Consider the following 17195-nt stretch of genomic DNA (forward strand, 5'->3'; position numbering starts at 1 on the left):
TTTACATAATGTTTTGGAAATTAAATCACAAAGTATCTTCCTTTCATGCAGAAATAAAAATAGTTTAGTATTTTTGTACATATCTCTATCCTAATCAAAATATAATTGTTACATGTAATAATCCTCAATAGCCTAATGTCAGATGAGTTGTAAACAAGAAGCATAACAGATTGCTTTAATGTTTCTATTTTTACAATGGCTTGCTTGATTTTTTCTTTTTTTTTTTTTTATTTCACAGACTCGCACAAAAACTTGTAAGTGCAGACCATTGTAAAAAATTTTACAGAGAAGATTTTTGAATCACAGCAATAACACAACAAACCTGACGAATACGTAAGAGACAGGAAAGAGGAAGATGTGGATCTTCTTTAAACAAAATCAGAATGTTATAATGATCAATGAGAAAGAGGTTGCTTTCTCAAGGGTTCTTAATATTTTTACAAAATTTACAATATTTCTGTCTTTTCCTATGACCCCCAAGCCATAAACAGACACAGAAATAGTGGTACTTTGTCTGTTAGCCATTCTAGTATTTAAAAGAGTGTGCACACAGTGACTTTGATGGTGGTCTTTTACTTTTGTTTAGGACATTTACCCTTTTATTAAAATAGCTTCTTAATCATTTCAACAATTAGCGATTTAGTCTGCCAATCTCAATTTTCAGTATTTTAAGAAGAAATATGAGTTATTCCATGGCTTCTACATATGCTGCAGCTCCAGTTTCAAACATTAAAGACTCATGACTATTTGCAAATGAGTAGTATTAACATTTCTTTAGATTTTGAATAAATTTTTCACTCATGCCTAAATTCTTGCCTTCTTTTATTCTGATAGAGTATGTTAATCAAAAAAAACTCACACACCCAACAATCAATATTAGCAACTGAATCTCTCAAAAAATAATCCAAGTTTTTGATAGTCACCCTATGGCATATACAGTATGTTTTTCCTGGATGTGATGGAAATTATATTATTTATTATTCATTCTGTCAGTAACACAATTTTCTGGAGAAAAATCTACAATCTGTTCTGTGTAATGGTTTGACATTCCTCCTCTTACTCAAATACTGCAGGCAAATATTTGAGTTTTATATTAATATTTCTATAAAGAAAATGTGTGAAGTACATCACATTTCTAACAGAGGAACAGACCACAACATTTGACAGTTTGAGCACACTCGAGCTGTCTTCGAGTTCAAACAAAAGGATTTTCCTCCTTTGCTAACTTACACAGGATTCGGAGGTGCGATATATAAACACGCTTGAGCGTACAAAAATGTTGCATCAAAGACCTTGCCTTCTCTCTCAAACCTGTAAAAGGCTTCAACTGTACATGAGACTTTTACTGGTTTAGCACAGGAGTAGCAGGCAGTTATTTATACATTAGTTCTGGATAGTTTTCGATTACCACAGTGTCCCCAGACTAATATGGTTGAAAAATCGCAATCAATGAGTTGTCATATACTGGCAAAATGCCACTCTGTGATATGACCTTTACTCACATGGCAGCTATTTAGTAATAATAAAAAAATATGCTTTATTTTTGAATAATAGTTTGGTTGTTTTTTTCCCCGCTCTGGACACAAAGACATCACTTACAGTGAAAATCTGTAACTTGGAGTAGGAAACTACAGTTGGTGCAGCTCTTACCAAAACACTGGAAAAGGCACAGTTCCAACCCCTCAGCAGTGCTATCAAGAGGTAGGTTTTATCATCATCATCTTTAAGGCTGTGGGAAAACTTAAGGGAGGTAGGAAGAAGGTGGTAAGGGAAAATGGGCCAAGCATATTTCTTCATTCAGATGGTGATTCAGTGTAATAGTGTTCATGGTCACAGTGATCACTTACGAACTTCAGAAGTTGAATACAATAGTCGAAAACGGATGCCTGACTAAACAACAGCTTTTTAGAAATGATGCTTTTAAATAGGAGTCCCATTACCTTGCATCAGCTCAGAGTTACTGTCTGTATCTTCTATCACGGAATGACAAAAAATATAATTAACAATTACTACTGAATACTGGCTTCTTAAATGAAGCAAAGAGCTTTGCTATGGAAGAGAGCATAACCAAACACAACCACCACCGAACCTGTGATTTTCCTTATTTATTTAAAAGTACTTAACCATGAATGACCCTCATTTAAAGAAAAAACCCTTGTGGTATACAAGTACGATGGCAGTGTGATGAACTACGTTAAAATAAAATTGCATTTATTTCCTGCCCCAGTGGTCTGACCTTACTAGCATTTAGATGTACCAGCACAAAAGGCGCCTACTCCTAAAAGCAGTGCGACCGCGGTACAGCTGCAGAAAGCGCAGGTGAGGTAGGCTTCCTCACACCTTTAGCTACGTCTGTGTGCCTTTTGCTGGCCAAGTGTTGGGCAATTAATTGATTTTCCCAAATCCATGCTGCTTCTGCTGTGGCCCGCATTCAGTTATTTTGGAAGGGTGATTATTCATATCCGAGCCTGATCCAGTTACGGTTGCCACAACAGATGAATCAAGGCTGGATACTGTGCATTTTGACCCGTATTGAATTTTATCAGGTGCTAATTATTGTTTTACCAGAACAACGGCTTAATGCATCTGTTGTTTAATTCCCACTTCCCTATTCTCAAACGTGAACATCAAAGAAAATAAAACACTCAATCTCAAACAGCCCCTGACAGCAGACCAGGACTCGAGTGCTCAATAGACAAGGCCCTTGCCACCAGTTCTCATATTTCCACAACAATGAGCAAACACAAAACCAGCACTAAGCGGCCTTTCCTCCTTTCCGCTCCCCTTGGCCGGTCGTCTGCCTTGCGCCGAGAGGGCCCTCGACGGCAGCCCTGCTGGGAGCGGGGCGCGGGGGAGAGGATTAGCCTCGCTAACATGCGAGCATTCGCAAAAGGGAAGGAAAAACCCCGCTACTGTATTTGGCGTATGAATAACCAAAATGCACGCGCTGACAGGAGACCGGGACGGGCCTGCGGCTCCCCGGGAGAAAATGTAGCTGTGATGAGTGACAGGGCTTTCAGGAAATATGTTCACAATCACAGACAGTGAAGGCCATGACCTAGATCGTTTAAGAGCTTGTCTTGTCAAATTATCAAAAGCTTCTTCCTCTCTGAATAAAGAGTGACATAAGTGAGTGTCAGAAAGCTGCAGGCTGACAAGCCAAGCATACAATAACAGCATGCACGTCACATACTTGCCGAACACCGCCACGGCTAGCGGCAAATCTTAATGAGAGCGCGGCTGGCCCAGGAGACTTGGGTCCCTGCTGGCACAGCTACTCATCTCGCAAAAATCCTTCAGCTCCAAGTCAGTTATGGTCTGACACGACGACTACAATTACTAAACACAACTTTTTAACAGAATCCTCTGGTGCTTTGTCAAAGAGGCGGCTGCTAGGAGCTGCCCCGCCGCAAGCCACCACAATAAAACAAAAGATTTGCCAAAACACACACTTTTCATCACCTCCGCATGGGAACTGCCACGGAAAACACACAATGCTTCCCTTCAAAACCACTCCTGCACGAGCAGATGTCGAGACCTCTCCCTGTGCCGCCAGCACAGACGGCTGCCGCTGCCGGTGCGGAGTGGGCTGAGGTGGTTAACCACCAGCGTCGACCAGGCTCCCGGTAATGTTTACTTACACTTGCCATTAGGTGGACATTGAATTGCTGCAGGCATGAAAAACTGAGGATGCTGCTGGAGAATGAGGGAAGAAGAGCAAACACCTTGCTTTCTGCCCAGACGCCCAGGGGAGGGCCAAGGGCCCGCGGCACCGCCGGCAGGAATGGGCCCTGTCGGTGACAAGGCCACCAGTGCAGCCCTGTGGACTTGTCCCTGTCCCCTCCAGCCACACCCCGGCCCAGAGGCGACCACATCCCTGCAGCAAGCGCCGGCATGGGTTCCAAAAATGACAGAGGACAAAGAAAATCTTCTGGGAGAGAAGAGGCTAACGGTAGTTAGCCAAAAAAAAGGTGTCAGGACACACAGAGAAGATGCCGGCTGAGGTACCTGGCTGGTTCCTGGGAAGGAGTACTGCCTGCAGGGTGTTCAGGGTGTGCAGACATGCACATGAACGGGGTCAGCCGGCACAGCATGGCTGAAGAGCACTGGAGACCTGGGCACTGCTGGCTGACAGCTCCTGGGATGAGCCCAAGCAGCTCACCAAGCGCTCGCATGCTCTTTTTGACTAAGTATACAGGGAGACACTGTCCTGCCTGCCATGCTTGCCTCCTCCCTGCCACATCACTCTGTTTATGAAGTTCTTTTCCTACCCTCGCAGCTGGCAAGTGAGACTGTAGACCACAAGTCTCATGACACCCACCCAACTGCCACCAAACCTGCAAAACACAGGACATTCATGGCATGGGGTTTTCAGCTTATACGTGTATAAGCTAAGTATATATCTGTACACACAGCTATATATAGATACACATCTATATGTGCACACAATGTTGCATGCGACTGATGTGCTTTTTTGTAGGGGGAGCAGCAGACTGTCAAACAAAGCCACACTTGAAGCTTTTAAACAGCTCTGCTACCTGCTCCTCTGATGATCTTCCCGAGGAAAACACACTAGGTTGAGCTTCATCCAACATGACTCCATCTAAGATGGCTCCATACATTCTCCAGGCTGTTTCAGGGAAAGTGATTGACCTAACAGATAATAAATGTTTTTTTCCTGAAAACATTTTAATTAACTTCAAACATTTTCAAATCAAACTAGGCAAAGTACCTTGAGCTGCTTCATGTTCACTTATGGACAAAAGTGTGACCATGGAGAGTCACTCTCAAACAGACTGCACAGGATGTTTTTCTGCATCCTTTGTGTCACAGTAAAAGTGAGTGAAATTTCTGGGAAAGACCAATTAAAACTTTTTTTGAGCATCCAAAGTATTTGATAACAGCTCCAAAAAAATGGAGAATGTATTAGTCTTTTTTTCCAACACTGTATTAAGATCTGCTCTATGAAGGCTGCAGTAGTGTTTTCGGAGTATTTTGGAGAACTTTGGGGAATGTTGGACTCATTTAGCCCCAGGCTTAGAGCAAAACCTGTGGTCTGCCTCCAGCTCCTACAGGTGCCATAAACATACCAACAGGCAGACTGATACGGAACAGTTGCAGTAACTGGGCTTGGTGAAACACTACCGTGTTTCTGACAAAATGCCCTGTGAAGGACTCATAATTCTTTACAGAAAGTAATTAGTAGAGGCACAGACACATGCACCCGTTATTATCATCAGTTTACGTAGCCTGAGAACAATAATGACTACACTGCATCATGCCACCTGCCCGTGGTCTCTAACTGTGGCCACAAGCTGATGCCTCATGGAGCTTAAAAACAGGGCAAGCACGCATCCTTTCCCTAACCCTCTTCCACACTCAGCTGTTTTAAGCTCAAAGACTGTGCAGGTTGGACGAAGTTTCTATGCATTCAATAGCCTTCCATTGATTTTTCTTCCATAAATTGCTCCCGTCTCCTCTGGAACCAGAGCAGACTGTCTGCATCTACTACATTCCTCAGTAAGGAGTCTCACAGGTCTGCTACCTATTGCATAGTCCCCTCCTTCTGCCTCCTCTGAACTTATCTCCTACTGCCTTCATCAGATGCCCCTTAGTTCTTGTACTGGAAGAAACGATGAGCAATTCATCCATAACCACTGTCTCTTGTCATGGATGATTTTGAAGCTCTTTATAGATCCTTCCATCATCTCTCTTCCAGGCTGAAGAGTTGTAGCTGTGCTGAAGGACACAGAAGAGATGTCCATTTGCTTTCTTTCTGACTCTGAATGCTTCACCAGCTTTTTTTCACAGCTTTTGAACACTGATGTGATTTGGGGGGGGGATTGTATCTCATAACCCTATAATTTGAGTCCTGGATGATAATGGTAAGCTCAGAGCCCATCAATCCATGTGCAAAGATGGGATTATTTTTCCCTGGGCATTTTACTTTACATTCATTGCCACTGAAGTTCATTTGCCATTTTATTGTGCTCTCCCTCCATTTCTTACAGTCCTTGGGCAGTTCTTCACAGTTAGTTCACAGCACTGACACTCTAAATAATTCAGTCTTCTCAGCACATCTTGTCACCCTATTGTTCACCCTTTTCCATGTCACACTAGCATATCCTACCTTTATCCTCTTATTCCATGCCTGTTTAGTTTCCTTAAAAGCTTCTGGTCAAGAACTTTGTCAAATGCCTTTTGGAAATCGTAGACTATGTCAACTGGATCATGTTTACACACATGCCTGTCGACCTTCTGCTTTGAAGAACTCCAGAGATTTCTGAGAAGTGGGATTTCCTTTACAAAAGCGATTTTGAATCCTCCCATGTATATCACCATTCCAACATGCTGCTGCTATTGCACTTTCTGATAATTTGCTTGGTGTACACATCATGCTGGCAGGCCCGGCTGCCCATCTCTCCCTGGGACAATGTTTTACTATTTGTTGTTGTATTTGCCACTCAGTTACCAATCAGACACAAAGCAAAAGGTTACACACTGCTGTCACTGATCTGGCTATTTCACCTTCCAGCTCCGCTACAGCTTTTGGGTAATTGTTATCCAGCCCTAGTAATGGGTTAGTATTCAGAGGTTAGTAGCAACACTAACACTCTTTTCAATTTCAGAGAGATTCTCTGATGATTCGCTCCACAAAGTAAGATTTCTGTGTGGGAGTGTCCCCAGTTTCTTCTACTATGAACGCTAGATGCTTATGCTGGTTTTGGCTGGAGTAGAGTTAATTTTCTTCATAGTAGCAAGTATGGGGCTCTGGTTTGGATCTGTGCTGAAAATCGTGTGGACAATACAGAGATCTTTTCGTTACACTTTCGTAAGCACTCTGATCAAGGCCTTTTCTGCTTCTGACCTCACCCCACCAGCGAGCAGGCTGGGGGTGCACAAGAAGCTGGGAGGGGGCACAGCCAGGACAGCTGACCCCAACTGACCACAGGGATATTCCAGACCAAATGACGTCATGCTCAGCACATAAAGCTGGGGAAGAAGAAGGAAGGGAGGGACGGTCAGAGTTACGGTGTTTCATCTTCCCACGAAACTGTTATGCGTGAGGAAGTCCTGCCTTTCTGGAGATGGCTGAACAGCTGCCTAAAAAGGATGGGAAGTGGAGAATGAATTCCTCGGTTTGCTTTGCTTGCATGTGCGGCTTTTGCTTTACCTGTCTTTACCACAACCCATGAGTTTTCTCACTTTTGTCATTCTCTCTCCCGTCCCACTGTGGGGGAGTAACCGAGTAGCTGTGAGGTGCTTAGTTGCTGGCTGGGGTTAAACCACAACAATGCCCAAAAACATTTTTAGATTGTTAGCAATGGCCTTGTCTTGGCTGAGCATTTCTTTCATGCTTTGAACATCTGTTGGCCTTACAGGCTTCTTGCTCTGATGTGAAGAAAGATTTACTGTTGGTTTTGATTCCTTTGCGAAGTGCCCCTTAAACTCTTTTTTTAGCCTCAGTTCTGCACTTTCACATTTAATCTGCCAGAGTTTAAGATCCTTTCTGTTTTCTTCATTTGGATACAGACATCAGGTTTTCACAGGATACCTTCTTGCTTTTCATAACATCTCTTGAATGTGCTGCATAGCCTCACAACCTTCCTTTTGCACTCTGTGGTTCTACCGTGCCATCTTTCTTTGCAAGGATGGGACAGATGAGACCCTGCTCTTACATTCCAGCATTCACCGCACAGGTAGCCTCATGCCTGTCATGCAGAAGTGCAAGAGAACTGCGTCAAAGTTTTGAAGACTAACCTTTCTGATTTATGGTGGACCTAAATGAGCAGAAAAAATAACATGCTGTGATGTTCCTGATAATCTACACAACTTAGGTAGGACTTAAATTTTGGGACGACAGAGGACTCACAATTTTTTGCAGAAAAGAAAACTACATTATGAGACCTGGCTTCACAAAATGTGTAAAATAGAAAAGGTGGCAAGAGATGCAAAGAAAAGATTAATTAAGATTACAGTTCTGTCTCACTGCTTACCACAAAGGGGGTGCAGAAATATTCCACTGACATTCTTTAAAGTAATGGTACCGTGTACACATTAGTTATAAGCAAAAGTCCAGCTATAAGGGGAAGACAGAATTTAAATTTCTAACATTCTAAACACCAAAAGAAACAGTAAAGTTGCAAATGTGCTGAGCATCATTTGTACATCCCACCTATCATTGTCAACAGTCAGCCTGCAATAAATTCTTGGTTTTCCTTCTCTAACTTCTCACGTTTGGTGTGGCACCAGGCCATCTTCAGCAGGAGCAGTACGGACACATGAACAGCCCAGTGCACAGGCCCTCTCCCACTGCCCGGAAACAACACTCAGAAAGCACATGAAGGGAAGTCTCTCATGTCTGACTGCTAAGCCACAGGGTCAACCCTCCCACTGAAACTCAAATATTCCATGATTCTGAGATTGAATATGATGACAGAGGTTATGGAATGTAAGCTTTACCAGGTAGAAGCGTTATTCAGATAAACTTCCATATTCAGTGAAAGGGAGGAGAAGGCCTTCTGAGGATCTCTTCCATTCTTTGACCAAATAGAAGAAATAAAGGTAGGGATGAGATATTTAGAAAGAGATTCAAATATTTCTGCGTATCAAAAAACCCCAATGTTTTGGGGAATTGAACAGGTGTATTTGGAAGACAAACATTTAAGCCATATCTTTAGATGAAATATGAAGTAGGAATGTATGCTGATGTTACCACAGCTTGCCTTTTATCCTCACCTTTCTGGTTTTTTTTGTGTAACTTCATGTTACAGGCATACCTTAACCTCCTACTAACCTGAATTAAGTGTCCTGCTGCATGCAAAGTCATTATCTTCATCTAGTTCATATTTTAAAAATTCAATTCAGCACTTTCTACTTATCTGTAGGAGAAGTACATACAGTCTAGGAGTATGTAAAAAGACTACCTGGGAAAGGCTTTGTAGACACACACAAAAGCACATAAATACAAGATCTTTCCAAGTGTAGTTTTCTAGTATCATTTAATGTCGTAAAACGGTATCATCATTGCAATATACTTCTGCCTGGTTGTAATGCAAAAGGTCTTTAATGTTAAATATAGTTATTAACCTTGAAAATTTTGCCAATCTCTTTTATTCTTCTACCAAACTTCCCATTGCTATAGCATTTAACACTTTCTTAAGAATATTAAAGAATGCTTTTATGTAAGACTCTCCTTCAGAGGTGGAGCATTCTTGCCAAAATAGTTCGTCCTGCACTGAAACTTGACATGAAATTATTCATCCAGGAAGCAAAAATTTAAAAACCAGTGGTGTCTAGCTTTGAGGTACACCATACTTAAAAAATAAAACAAAAGTTGCTGGTTTGTGAATTCTCTGAGCTTTTAAAAAAAACCTCAGAATATACATATAAATATATATGTATATTTAATTTTGAAATACTGATAGAAGCTTTTACTTAGGCTACATCATGTTTGTAATAATTTTAAATGTTCCTGTTCAAAATCTTTAGATTTCTTTCAGAGCATGCAGTCATGGTGCATGACATTACATTCGTCACATCCAGGATTCCTGGCAATTAGTACAGAACTGACCTAACCTACTGTGTGGTATCATAAAACCACAGAATGGCTTGGGTTGGAAGGGACCGCTAAAGATCATTTACTTCCAACCTCCCAGCAACGAGCAGGGACACCATTCACTAGATCAGGTTGCGCAGAGTCTCATCGATCCTGACCTTGAATACTTCCAGGGACACGGCACCCACAACTCCTCTGGGCAATCTGCCCCAGTGCCTCACCACCCTCATCGTAACACATTTCTTCTTTGTATCTAATCTAAATCTGCCCTCTTTTAGTTTAAAACCATTGCTCCTTGTCCTGTCACTACTGGCCCTGGTATAAAGCCTCTCTCTGTCTTTCTTACATCTACTAACCTTCACTAGCAGTAATAACAGCTTTGGGCAGACTGTCAAGAGCAAAACAGTTTCTACTTGTTTCAAAATGCATTCAGAAGAAATGAAGAAATGCTTTTAAGAAAGATCATGCACTAAAGAGTGTGTTTCCATAATTGTACTGTTTAAATGATAAAAGTTTTGAGAAAAAAAGTCTCAGCCAAATGAAGGCCCATGACCTTTCCTCCCGCCTAGTCTTCAGTGCAGAGAATACACTGTATCTGGATGACCTTGAACATACTTCATTATCCTTAAGATACTTGAACATTTTAAATATTTCCATACCTGGTTTTGTGCCAAAGTTACTCATTCATTAATAGTCGAATACACAATTTTGCAACTGCTCCACTACTTTACAAATTCTCCTACAGTATATATGTGATGGGCCTGTCCATAGGGATATGGAAGTAGAGAGAGAATTAATTTCATTATTATCTTTCTTCTGGCATGTTCATAAATAATACAGGACTCTGCTGAAAAGCAGGCAGAAACTAAGCTAAGGCATGTGAATATGGTTGTACACCTGCTTCCTTATAAGCTAATATCCAATAAAATTTTTATTCACCTACACCTGCATAAGAAAATACGTGCACCGTTTCCATTTTGTCTGTAAAGTACATTGCAGCGTAAAATACAGCACAGTTATAAATGCCTCCAAAACCAATTTAGACATTTTATTTTCACTGATGAATATGTGATCATAGTTAAAAAATGCATATCTGAAACTCTTGGAGCATCAGTTATTCTCCACCTCTTGCTCACATGCTTGCAGCATACCATGTCTCCTAATTTCAACCTCCCTACACCTTCCATTGAACAGAATCGAGGACATTTTTCTCCACCCTAACTAAACTGGACAAAACTAAAGACTGAGCATTTACCACTCCACTTTGTTTTCTTTGAACCATTCTTCATGAAAACTGTGATACTGTGACATAATGACTAACTACAATATTTTCAGATCCTTATACAAATATGCATTACATAAAATGAAAGAAAATATGACAAGACTGTGGTTGTTGCAAATTCAGTTTTTTGACAGATACAAAACCAGTAATAAATGAGCTCTTTGCCATGGGCTATACTCACATCAGCATAATGTCCCTTCATATCACAGCGATTGCAGTGTTTATTCCAATAGGCTCTCTCAAGACATTCCTTGAAATAGTGGCCAGGCAAACAGCAGTTCAAACAAAAACGTGCTGGGCAACTGTTTTGTAGATGACCTCTTCCAGCACACAGGCAACAGGGAGGTACTTTCTGTGGAGGGATAAAACAACAATTATGTTAAGTCAGAATGTTTCAAAAGATTAAAGAAAAGAAAAAAAAAAAAAAGGAAATGAAGAAGAAACCACCCCAAGTAAATGGCTATTGCTTACTAGGAATTGCAGAGATGTTATGTTTCATCAAGGAACTGATGTGAAGGAAGACTATGAATAGAGTAAAATGCAAAGTTGTAACTCCATAGACTCCCTGTGCTTTCTTGATTTGGACCTTGCATCAGAAGCACTTGTTAAATGCCTAGTAGCCATGTTATTTGCTCCATGAATACAGCAAAAATAATCATTAAACTGGAAAGTATATTTCACTTAGAGCAGAATTGCTGTACGAACACTTTATTTTTAGTGAAATTTCTTAAAAGATGAAAAACAGACCTGTATCACAGGAACACGATGTACAGTATGTAACACAACATACTGGACTGGTTTGCAAATACGGTCTGTGCCATAGACCACTGCACTAAGTCCGGCTGGGATGGGGTTAATTCTCTTCACAGCAGCAGCCGTATGGGGCTGTGTTTTAGATAACACACCAACGTTTAACTATAGCTCAAGGCCTTCTCTTCTTCCAGCCTGACCCCAGCGCGCAAGCTGGGGGTGGGCGAGAGGCTAGTGGGGGACACAGCCGTACGGCTGACCCCAGGGATATCTGTAGCATGGGAAGTGGGTTTTCCACAGTGGCTGTTGCTCGGGCACTGGCTCCGCATCCATCTGCTGTGGTGAGTGATTGCTTTTGCATTACTAGGGTTTTTCTTTACTTACTGTACTATCTTTGTCTTGACCTATGAGTTTTTCTTGCTTTTGCCCTTCCAATTCTCTCCCCCACCCCACAAGGGGTGCGGCTGGCTGGGGGCTTAGCTGCCACCCGGAGCCAGCCTGCCTCAACCCCTTGGCTACAAGCCTTCTGACTCACACAAATAAGCACATGGACCGACAAATATAAAATGCTGAAAACTATTCCGGGCCATAGCGGTATCTCTTTAAAGCCAGTTTTCTCAGAGAGTGAGTGTATCTTCACTCCAAGGGCTTACATTTCAGCTGGGTGGGATGTAGTCACTCAAAGTCTCAGAGTGGGTAACAGCCTGTCCTGTTTTCGGCTGGCTGTTGTGGTTTAACCCCAGCCCGCAACTAAGCACCTCAGAGCCGCTTGCTCACTCCTCCACAGTGGGACGGGGGAGAGAATCAGAAGAACAAAAGTGACAAAACTCGTGGGTTGCGATAAAGACAGTTTGATAGGTAAAGCAAAAGCCACGCACGCAAGCGGAGCAGAACAAGGAATTCATTCACTACGTCCCATCTTTTTAGGCAGCTGTTCAGCCATCTCCAGGAAAGCAGGGCTTCATCATGCATAACATGTCCCCCCTTCCTTCTTCTTTGCCCAGCTTTACATGCTGGGCATGATGTCATATGGTATGGAATACCCCGCTGGCCAGCCTGGGTCAGCTGTCCTGGCTGTGCCCCCTCCCAGCTCCCTGTGCACCCCCAGCCTGCTCGCTGGCCGGCCAGCATGAGAAGCTGAACAGTCCTCGGCTGCTTAACAAAATCCAAACCACAGCACTATACCACCTATCAGGAAGAAAATTAACTCTATCCCAGCCAAAACCAGGACACCTTAAGACTGGTTATACAATGGGAAAAAAATGTTTCTATATTGTATTTGACTCTCTTTTTGTTTAGTTTATACTTACAGATTTTTTCCTTTATAAAAATAATAAAAGCAATGACCTACAGAAAACAGACAGCTGATTTTACATAGTAAATGGTCTTGTGCAAGCTATCCTTCAACCTAGAGCAACCTTTCAATGAAATAATAAAGCAATGCTTTCAATGGCAAGCACAAATAGTATTAGAAACAACAGCTGCATCTACAAGTAATTAAAGTGTAGCACCTACCTTTCCAGTAGGACAGTTCTTGGACAAATGACCCAGTCTATCACAATTTCTACAGGTAACATTTTTATCAGCTGTGTAGTACCGCATACTAGTATGCTTCACACTTGCATAATTGGAGATCTGTGCCTGGGAAGACAAGAAAAGAAACATGTATTTGTCATTTGAGATTTAGTGTTAGAACTGGAAACTTGTAAAGGTCACTACTGGTAGTATTCAGTTAGAAATGTAACTTTCTACAAGTACAATTTACACATCCAGGTTTGAACTGGATAATTCCGTTACAGAGAAACTTGCATTGTCTAGAATAAAAGTATTGTCTTGTTCAAACTTTCACTTCAGAGCAGTTTGGTTTTGCTGTTTAAAATAGCAGTTATGAAGTTTTGCTTTCCCTTGATTAGTCAAGACACTTCTATTCACTGTGCTATTTCTTGACGAACTGGAATTTCTCCCAGAATACAAATATAACATTAATTGCAAATGCAAGTGACACGTTTCCTTGCACACATTAAGGGAAACTTCTTGGACGAAGTACAATGCAATACAAGTCTAGACCAAATCTGCAATTTGCAATTGTAAAGAAAGATTTAAAAAGGAAAAAAGAAGAAAAAAGAGAAGCTGGAAACAACTCTCTCTCTCCCAGTGACCTCACACATACTTTCTGTGTAGGCAGACAGAATTGAAAATCGCATCTTCAACATTTATTGCTTAGTAAACATCACAATGTTTAAAAACTAAACCAGAATTTTGGACAAGTGAATGGGAGAGGTACAAAAATACCGTTTCTCTTAGGTGAAAGACTTTGTTAATGTCACCTGATTATGTAAACTTTACTGAACCTTGAGAGAAATGAAAAGGAGTCGGCCCTTACAGCTGAGGCTTACTCTTCCTCGATGCTACGGCACCTTGCGCGAGCATGCCAGGTTACAGCCTAACTGTACCAATCCTCAGCAGAGCCCAACCTCGGAGAGCACAGGAAGGCTAGCCAAACACAGATGGCTCGTCCTGACACCTGTGGGAATGGGATTTAGCTACCACAAAACAATTACTAGTCCCTGAAGAGAGTGGGAAGGAAGGGCCAAGTTTCTCCTCGCAGAGCCTGTGGAAGCGCTCTGATTCCCGGCATCCTCTTCCCACTCTGCTCGTGTCCCTGCCCCAACAACTGAACCTCTTCCTACTGCACGAGAGCTCAGGCTACACCTGCCTTTGGGAGGATACTGCTAAGGATTCCACAGAAAAACCACAGGTGGATTTTTCAATCCCATTTATCTTGTTCTGTTTGCTAATAAACATAAAAATAGAGGATTATGGAACAATTTGATTGTCTGTGTTACCTCTAAGTCTTTACTACAGATGGACCAGTCCACATCCACTTCTCCTGAAAAAGAGAAATAAAATTAATTATATTTAGTTTATATTAATATGTTTCTATAATACATTCAACATTATGATTATTGCACTTACTGAAATTGATAACAGACTAAATGTACCAAGCGGAGAAACGTATCTTCAGTTCTATCTTTCCTTCTAAAGGAAAGCTATCAACCTGCTTGGCACCAAACCTGATTCACCTTAAAATCAACACATGTCCTACTATCAGGTGGACTTCATTTGACATGACCCTCTTGTCATGCCCCCCAGGGTATAAATATAGGCAAGGATTTAATTTCTTCAGAGGCAGGGACTACAAAGCTTCCGATTCCAGCCATTTGAATTATTTCTGCCTGTACTCCTGAGGATGCCCAGCCCAAGTCCAGAGGTTGCCAAAGTGAGAGCACATGGAACAAGAGTGAACACACAGCATAAAATATATTATTTTTCCTTGTGAATTTGCAAAATCTGTGTTTTCAGCACTGATTTCTGACTGCTGCATGCCAAAATTACATGCATAACCACAGCAACTAAGACTATAAGCTAAGTAACTCTATTTCAAAACAGGGTTCAGTAATGTGCAATAAATCAGAATGGCACACTGAATTATCAACTGTCACATCACAACCTTCTCACATACAGCCTTTGGACTGGCAGAAGTAAAAAGAAAAAAAATCAAAAAGGAAATAAAAGGCAATAAGCTAGAAGAATAGGGATGCAGTTACACCTGTTTAAAAATTCTGCATGTCAACACCGCTTACTTCTCTCGCTGTGCAAAGACAGCTGTACCTCCACAGCGTATTTTTCATCATTAAGGGAGGATTCCTGTCAACAGAGGTATTTGCATTACCTATACTTTTACAGTAACCATTACAACTTGTGCACAAATTAATCCCATGTGTTTGCAGGCTTTTTAATGCAAATTGTTCCATTCTGTTCTGAAGGATGAATCTGAATCTGAAGCATCTACACGTGTTATTAACACAAATCACAACATCAAGATGTACAAACAGTAAAAAAACAATTAAAATTTATCCAACTGATTTTGATTGTACTATTCATTTCCAATAAAGGCAGATGACCAGAAATTAGAATTATACCATCTATAACGTCATGTCTAACCCTTCATTTACTGAAAAAGTCAGTAATTTCAGGTCAAGTGTGCAGTGCGAGGTACGTCACTCAAACATACAAGGAATGCTTTAGAGCATAATACCTGCTTGCTGCTGTTCTTCATCCGAAAGTCAGGGCTAACACCATCTGCTCTAATCTGAACAGCACTGTGAAATATTTCTATTTTCAACACTCGCTAACGCCAGCAATGCTAACGACCATCACAGAGACATTTATAATAAATTAACTGGCCTATCACTAAAGCAATTTCAGTGATGTGTTGGACACATAGGAACTGGCACAGCCAGAGCTCAAATACAGGTATCCAACGGATTCTTCACCCAAGCACTGTTCGGGGTAAGAAGCGACCACCAGAACGAGAGGTGGTACCATGCCTGCACCCCCGGCGACAGCTTTTCCCACACTCTCAGCTCCCAGCAGAGAACAGGAGGGACAGCATCGCGTCAGCTCTCCTCAGTGGAAGCAAGTCGTGGATATAGGGAGAATTAGGCCTTTTGATGACTAGTCATTAAAAGTAAAGAAACGCACCAACATATTTGAGTGCATTATTTATTACTGGGAAGCCTGTTAAGGAAATTCATTCATAAGGAAGAAGATATTTGTAATTCAAAACTCTGCCCTGGCAATCAGTACTGTGAGTGCTGTGTTTCACAGAAATGCACATGCAGAATGGTTGACAGGCTACAGATCAAAGTTACCAGCGAATTAACTCGTGTTAATCATTAGGCATGTCCTTCCTGAGGACAAACCAACTAAGTTTCTCTTCTTCACTATCAAAATCCCCTGCTTCACAGGGGAACGCCATGATACAATGATTAAAATAGTCCTAATGCTAGAAACTAAAACTGCTTAAACAGAAAAAAAAATACAAGAGCTTTAATGCTGAATGAAATATTTCAACAAAATCTCTCTTTATTAAATCCGGTTTGTGACCCAAGAATTACATCTAATTCACAACAGAATGCATAAGGCTTTGCTCACAATAAATTCTTCAGACAGAAATATGTAGGAAGAGTTATGATTCTGCAACCAACTTGAAACCTTGCTTCAGAGACACGTAGAAAAATCTGCAATGATTTTTCTCATTGACCACATCATTTTGTCTGGCACTAAATCATGAAATAAATCACAAAACTCTGCTCAACTTGAGAAATACCTCCCCTCCTCCCCGATTTAGTTTGCTTATTTGGATGGCTTAACTTGGCCAACAAGCACTTCCAGTCCCTGGGTGGCTGCGGGTTCCTCCGAGCTGGCTTTCTGGCCACTCCACCTCCACCAGCCGTGCTGCCGCCCCTTGCTGGTTCTCCAGCAGCACCCCCCGTCAGTGTGCTGAAGACTTCTTTGTACCACGCTCTTCCTGGTCTGCAGCACCCAAAGTCGCTGTTCTCACTCCTTCTTTCTCAGAGTCACGCAGGTGACAGGTCTGGGACCGCAGATCTGGAGAAGCTCTTCCCCCAGGGACACGGTGGTAGCTCAGCTCGCGGCCCTGGGCGCGGACGGGCAGCGGGCACCCCTCACCACCTCGAGGTGCCCAAGGATGGTGCTCCCCCACCCCGCAACCCCAGCCAGCCACCTCAGACCCCCTCC

The 17195-nt window shown here is 41.9% G+C and overlaps 1 protein-coding gene across 1 annotated transcript in view; it reads right to left on the reverse strand.

Annotated features, from left to right (window-relative positions):
• Positions 1–17195, reverse strand: part of ZCCHC7 (zinc finger CCHC-type containing 7) — a gene marked incomplete at both ends in the record, with an annotated part of 112119 nt that overhangs the window by 24653 nt on the left and 70271 nt on the right. Inside the window, 3 exons of the mRNA XM_082013721.1 lie at positions 11023–11193; positions 13107–13232; positions 14438–14481. Of these exons, the coding sequence (XP_081869847.1) occupies positions 11023–11193; positions 13107–13232; positions 14438–14481 (341 nt within the window). The remainder of the gene's footprint in view (positions 1–11022; positions 11194–13106; positions 13233–14437; positions 14482–17195) is intronic.

This window comes from Phaethon aethereus (genome assembly GCF_964289735.1).
Source record: "Phaethon aethereus genome assembly, chromosome: Z".
In the NCBI taxonomy this organism is placed as follows: Eukaryota; Metazoa; Chordata; class Aves; order Phaethontiformes; family Phaethontidae; genus Phaethon; species Phaethon aethereus.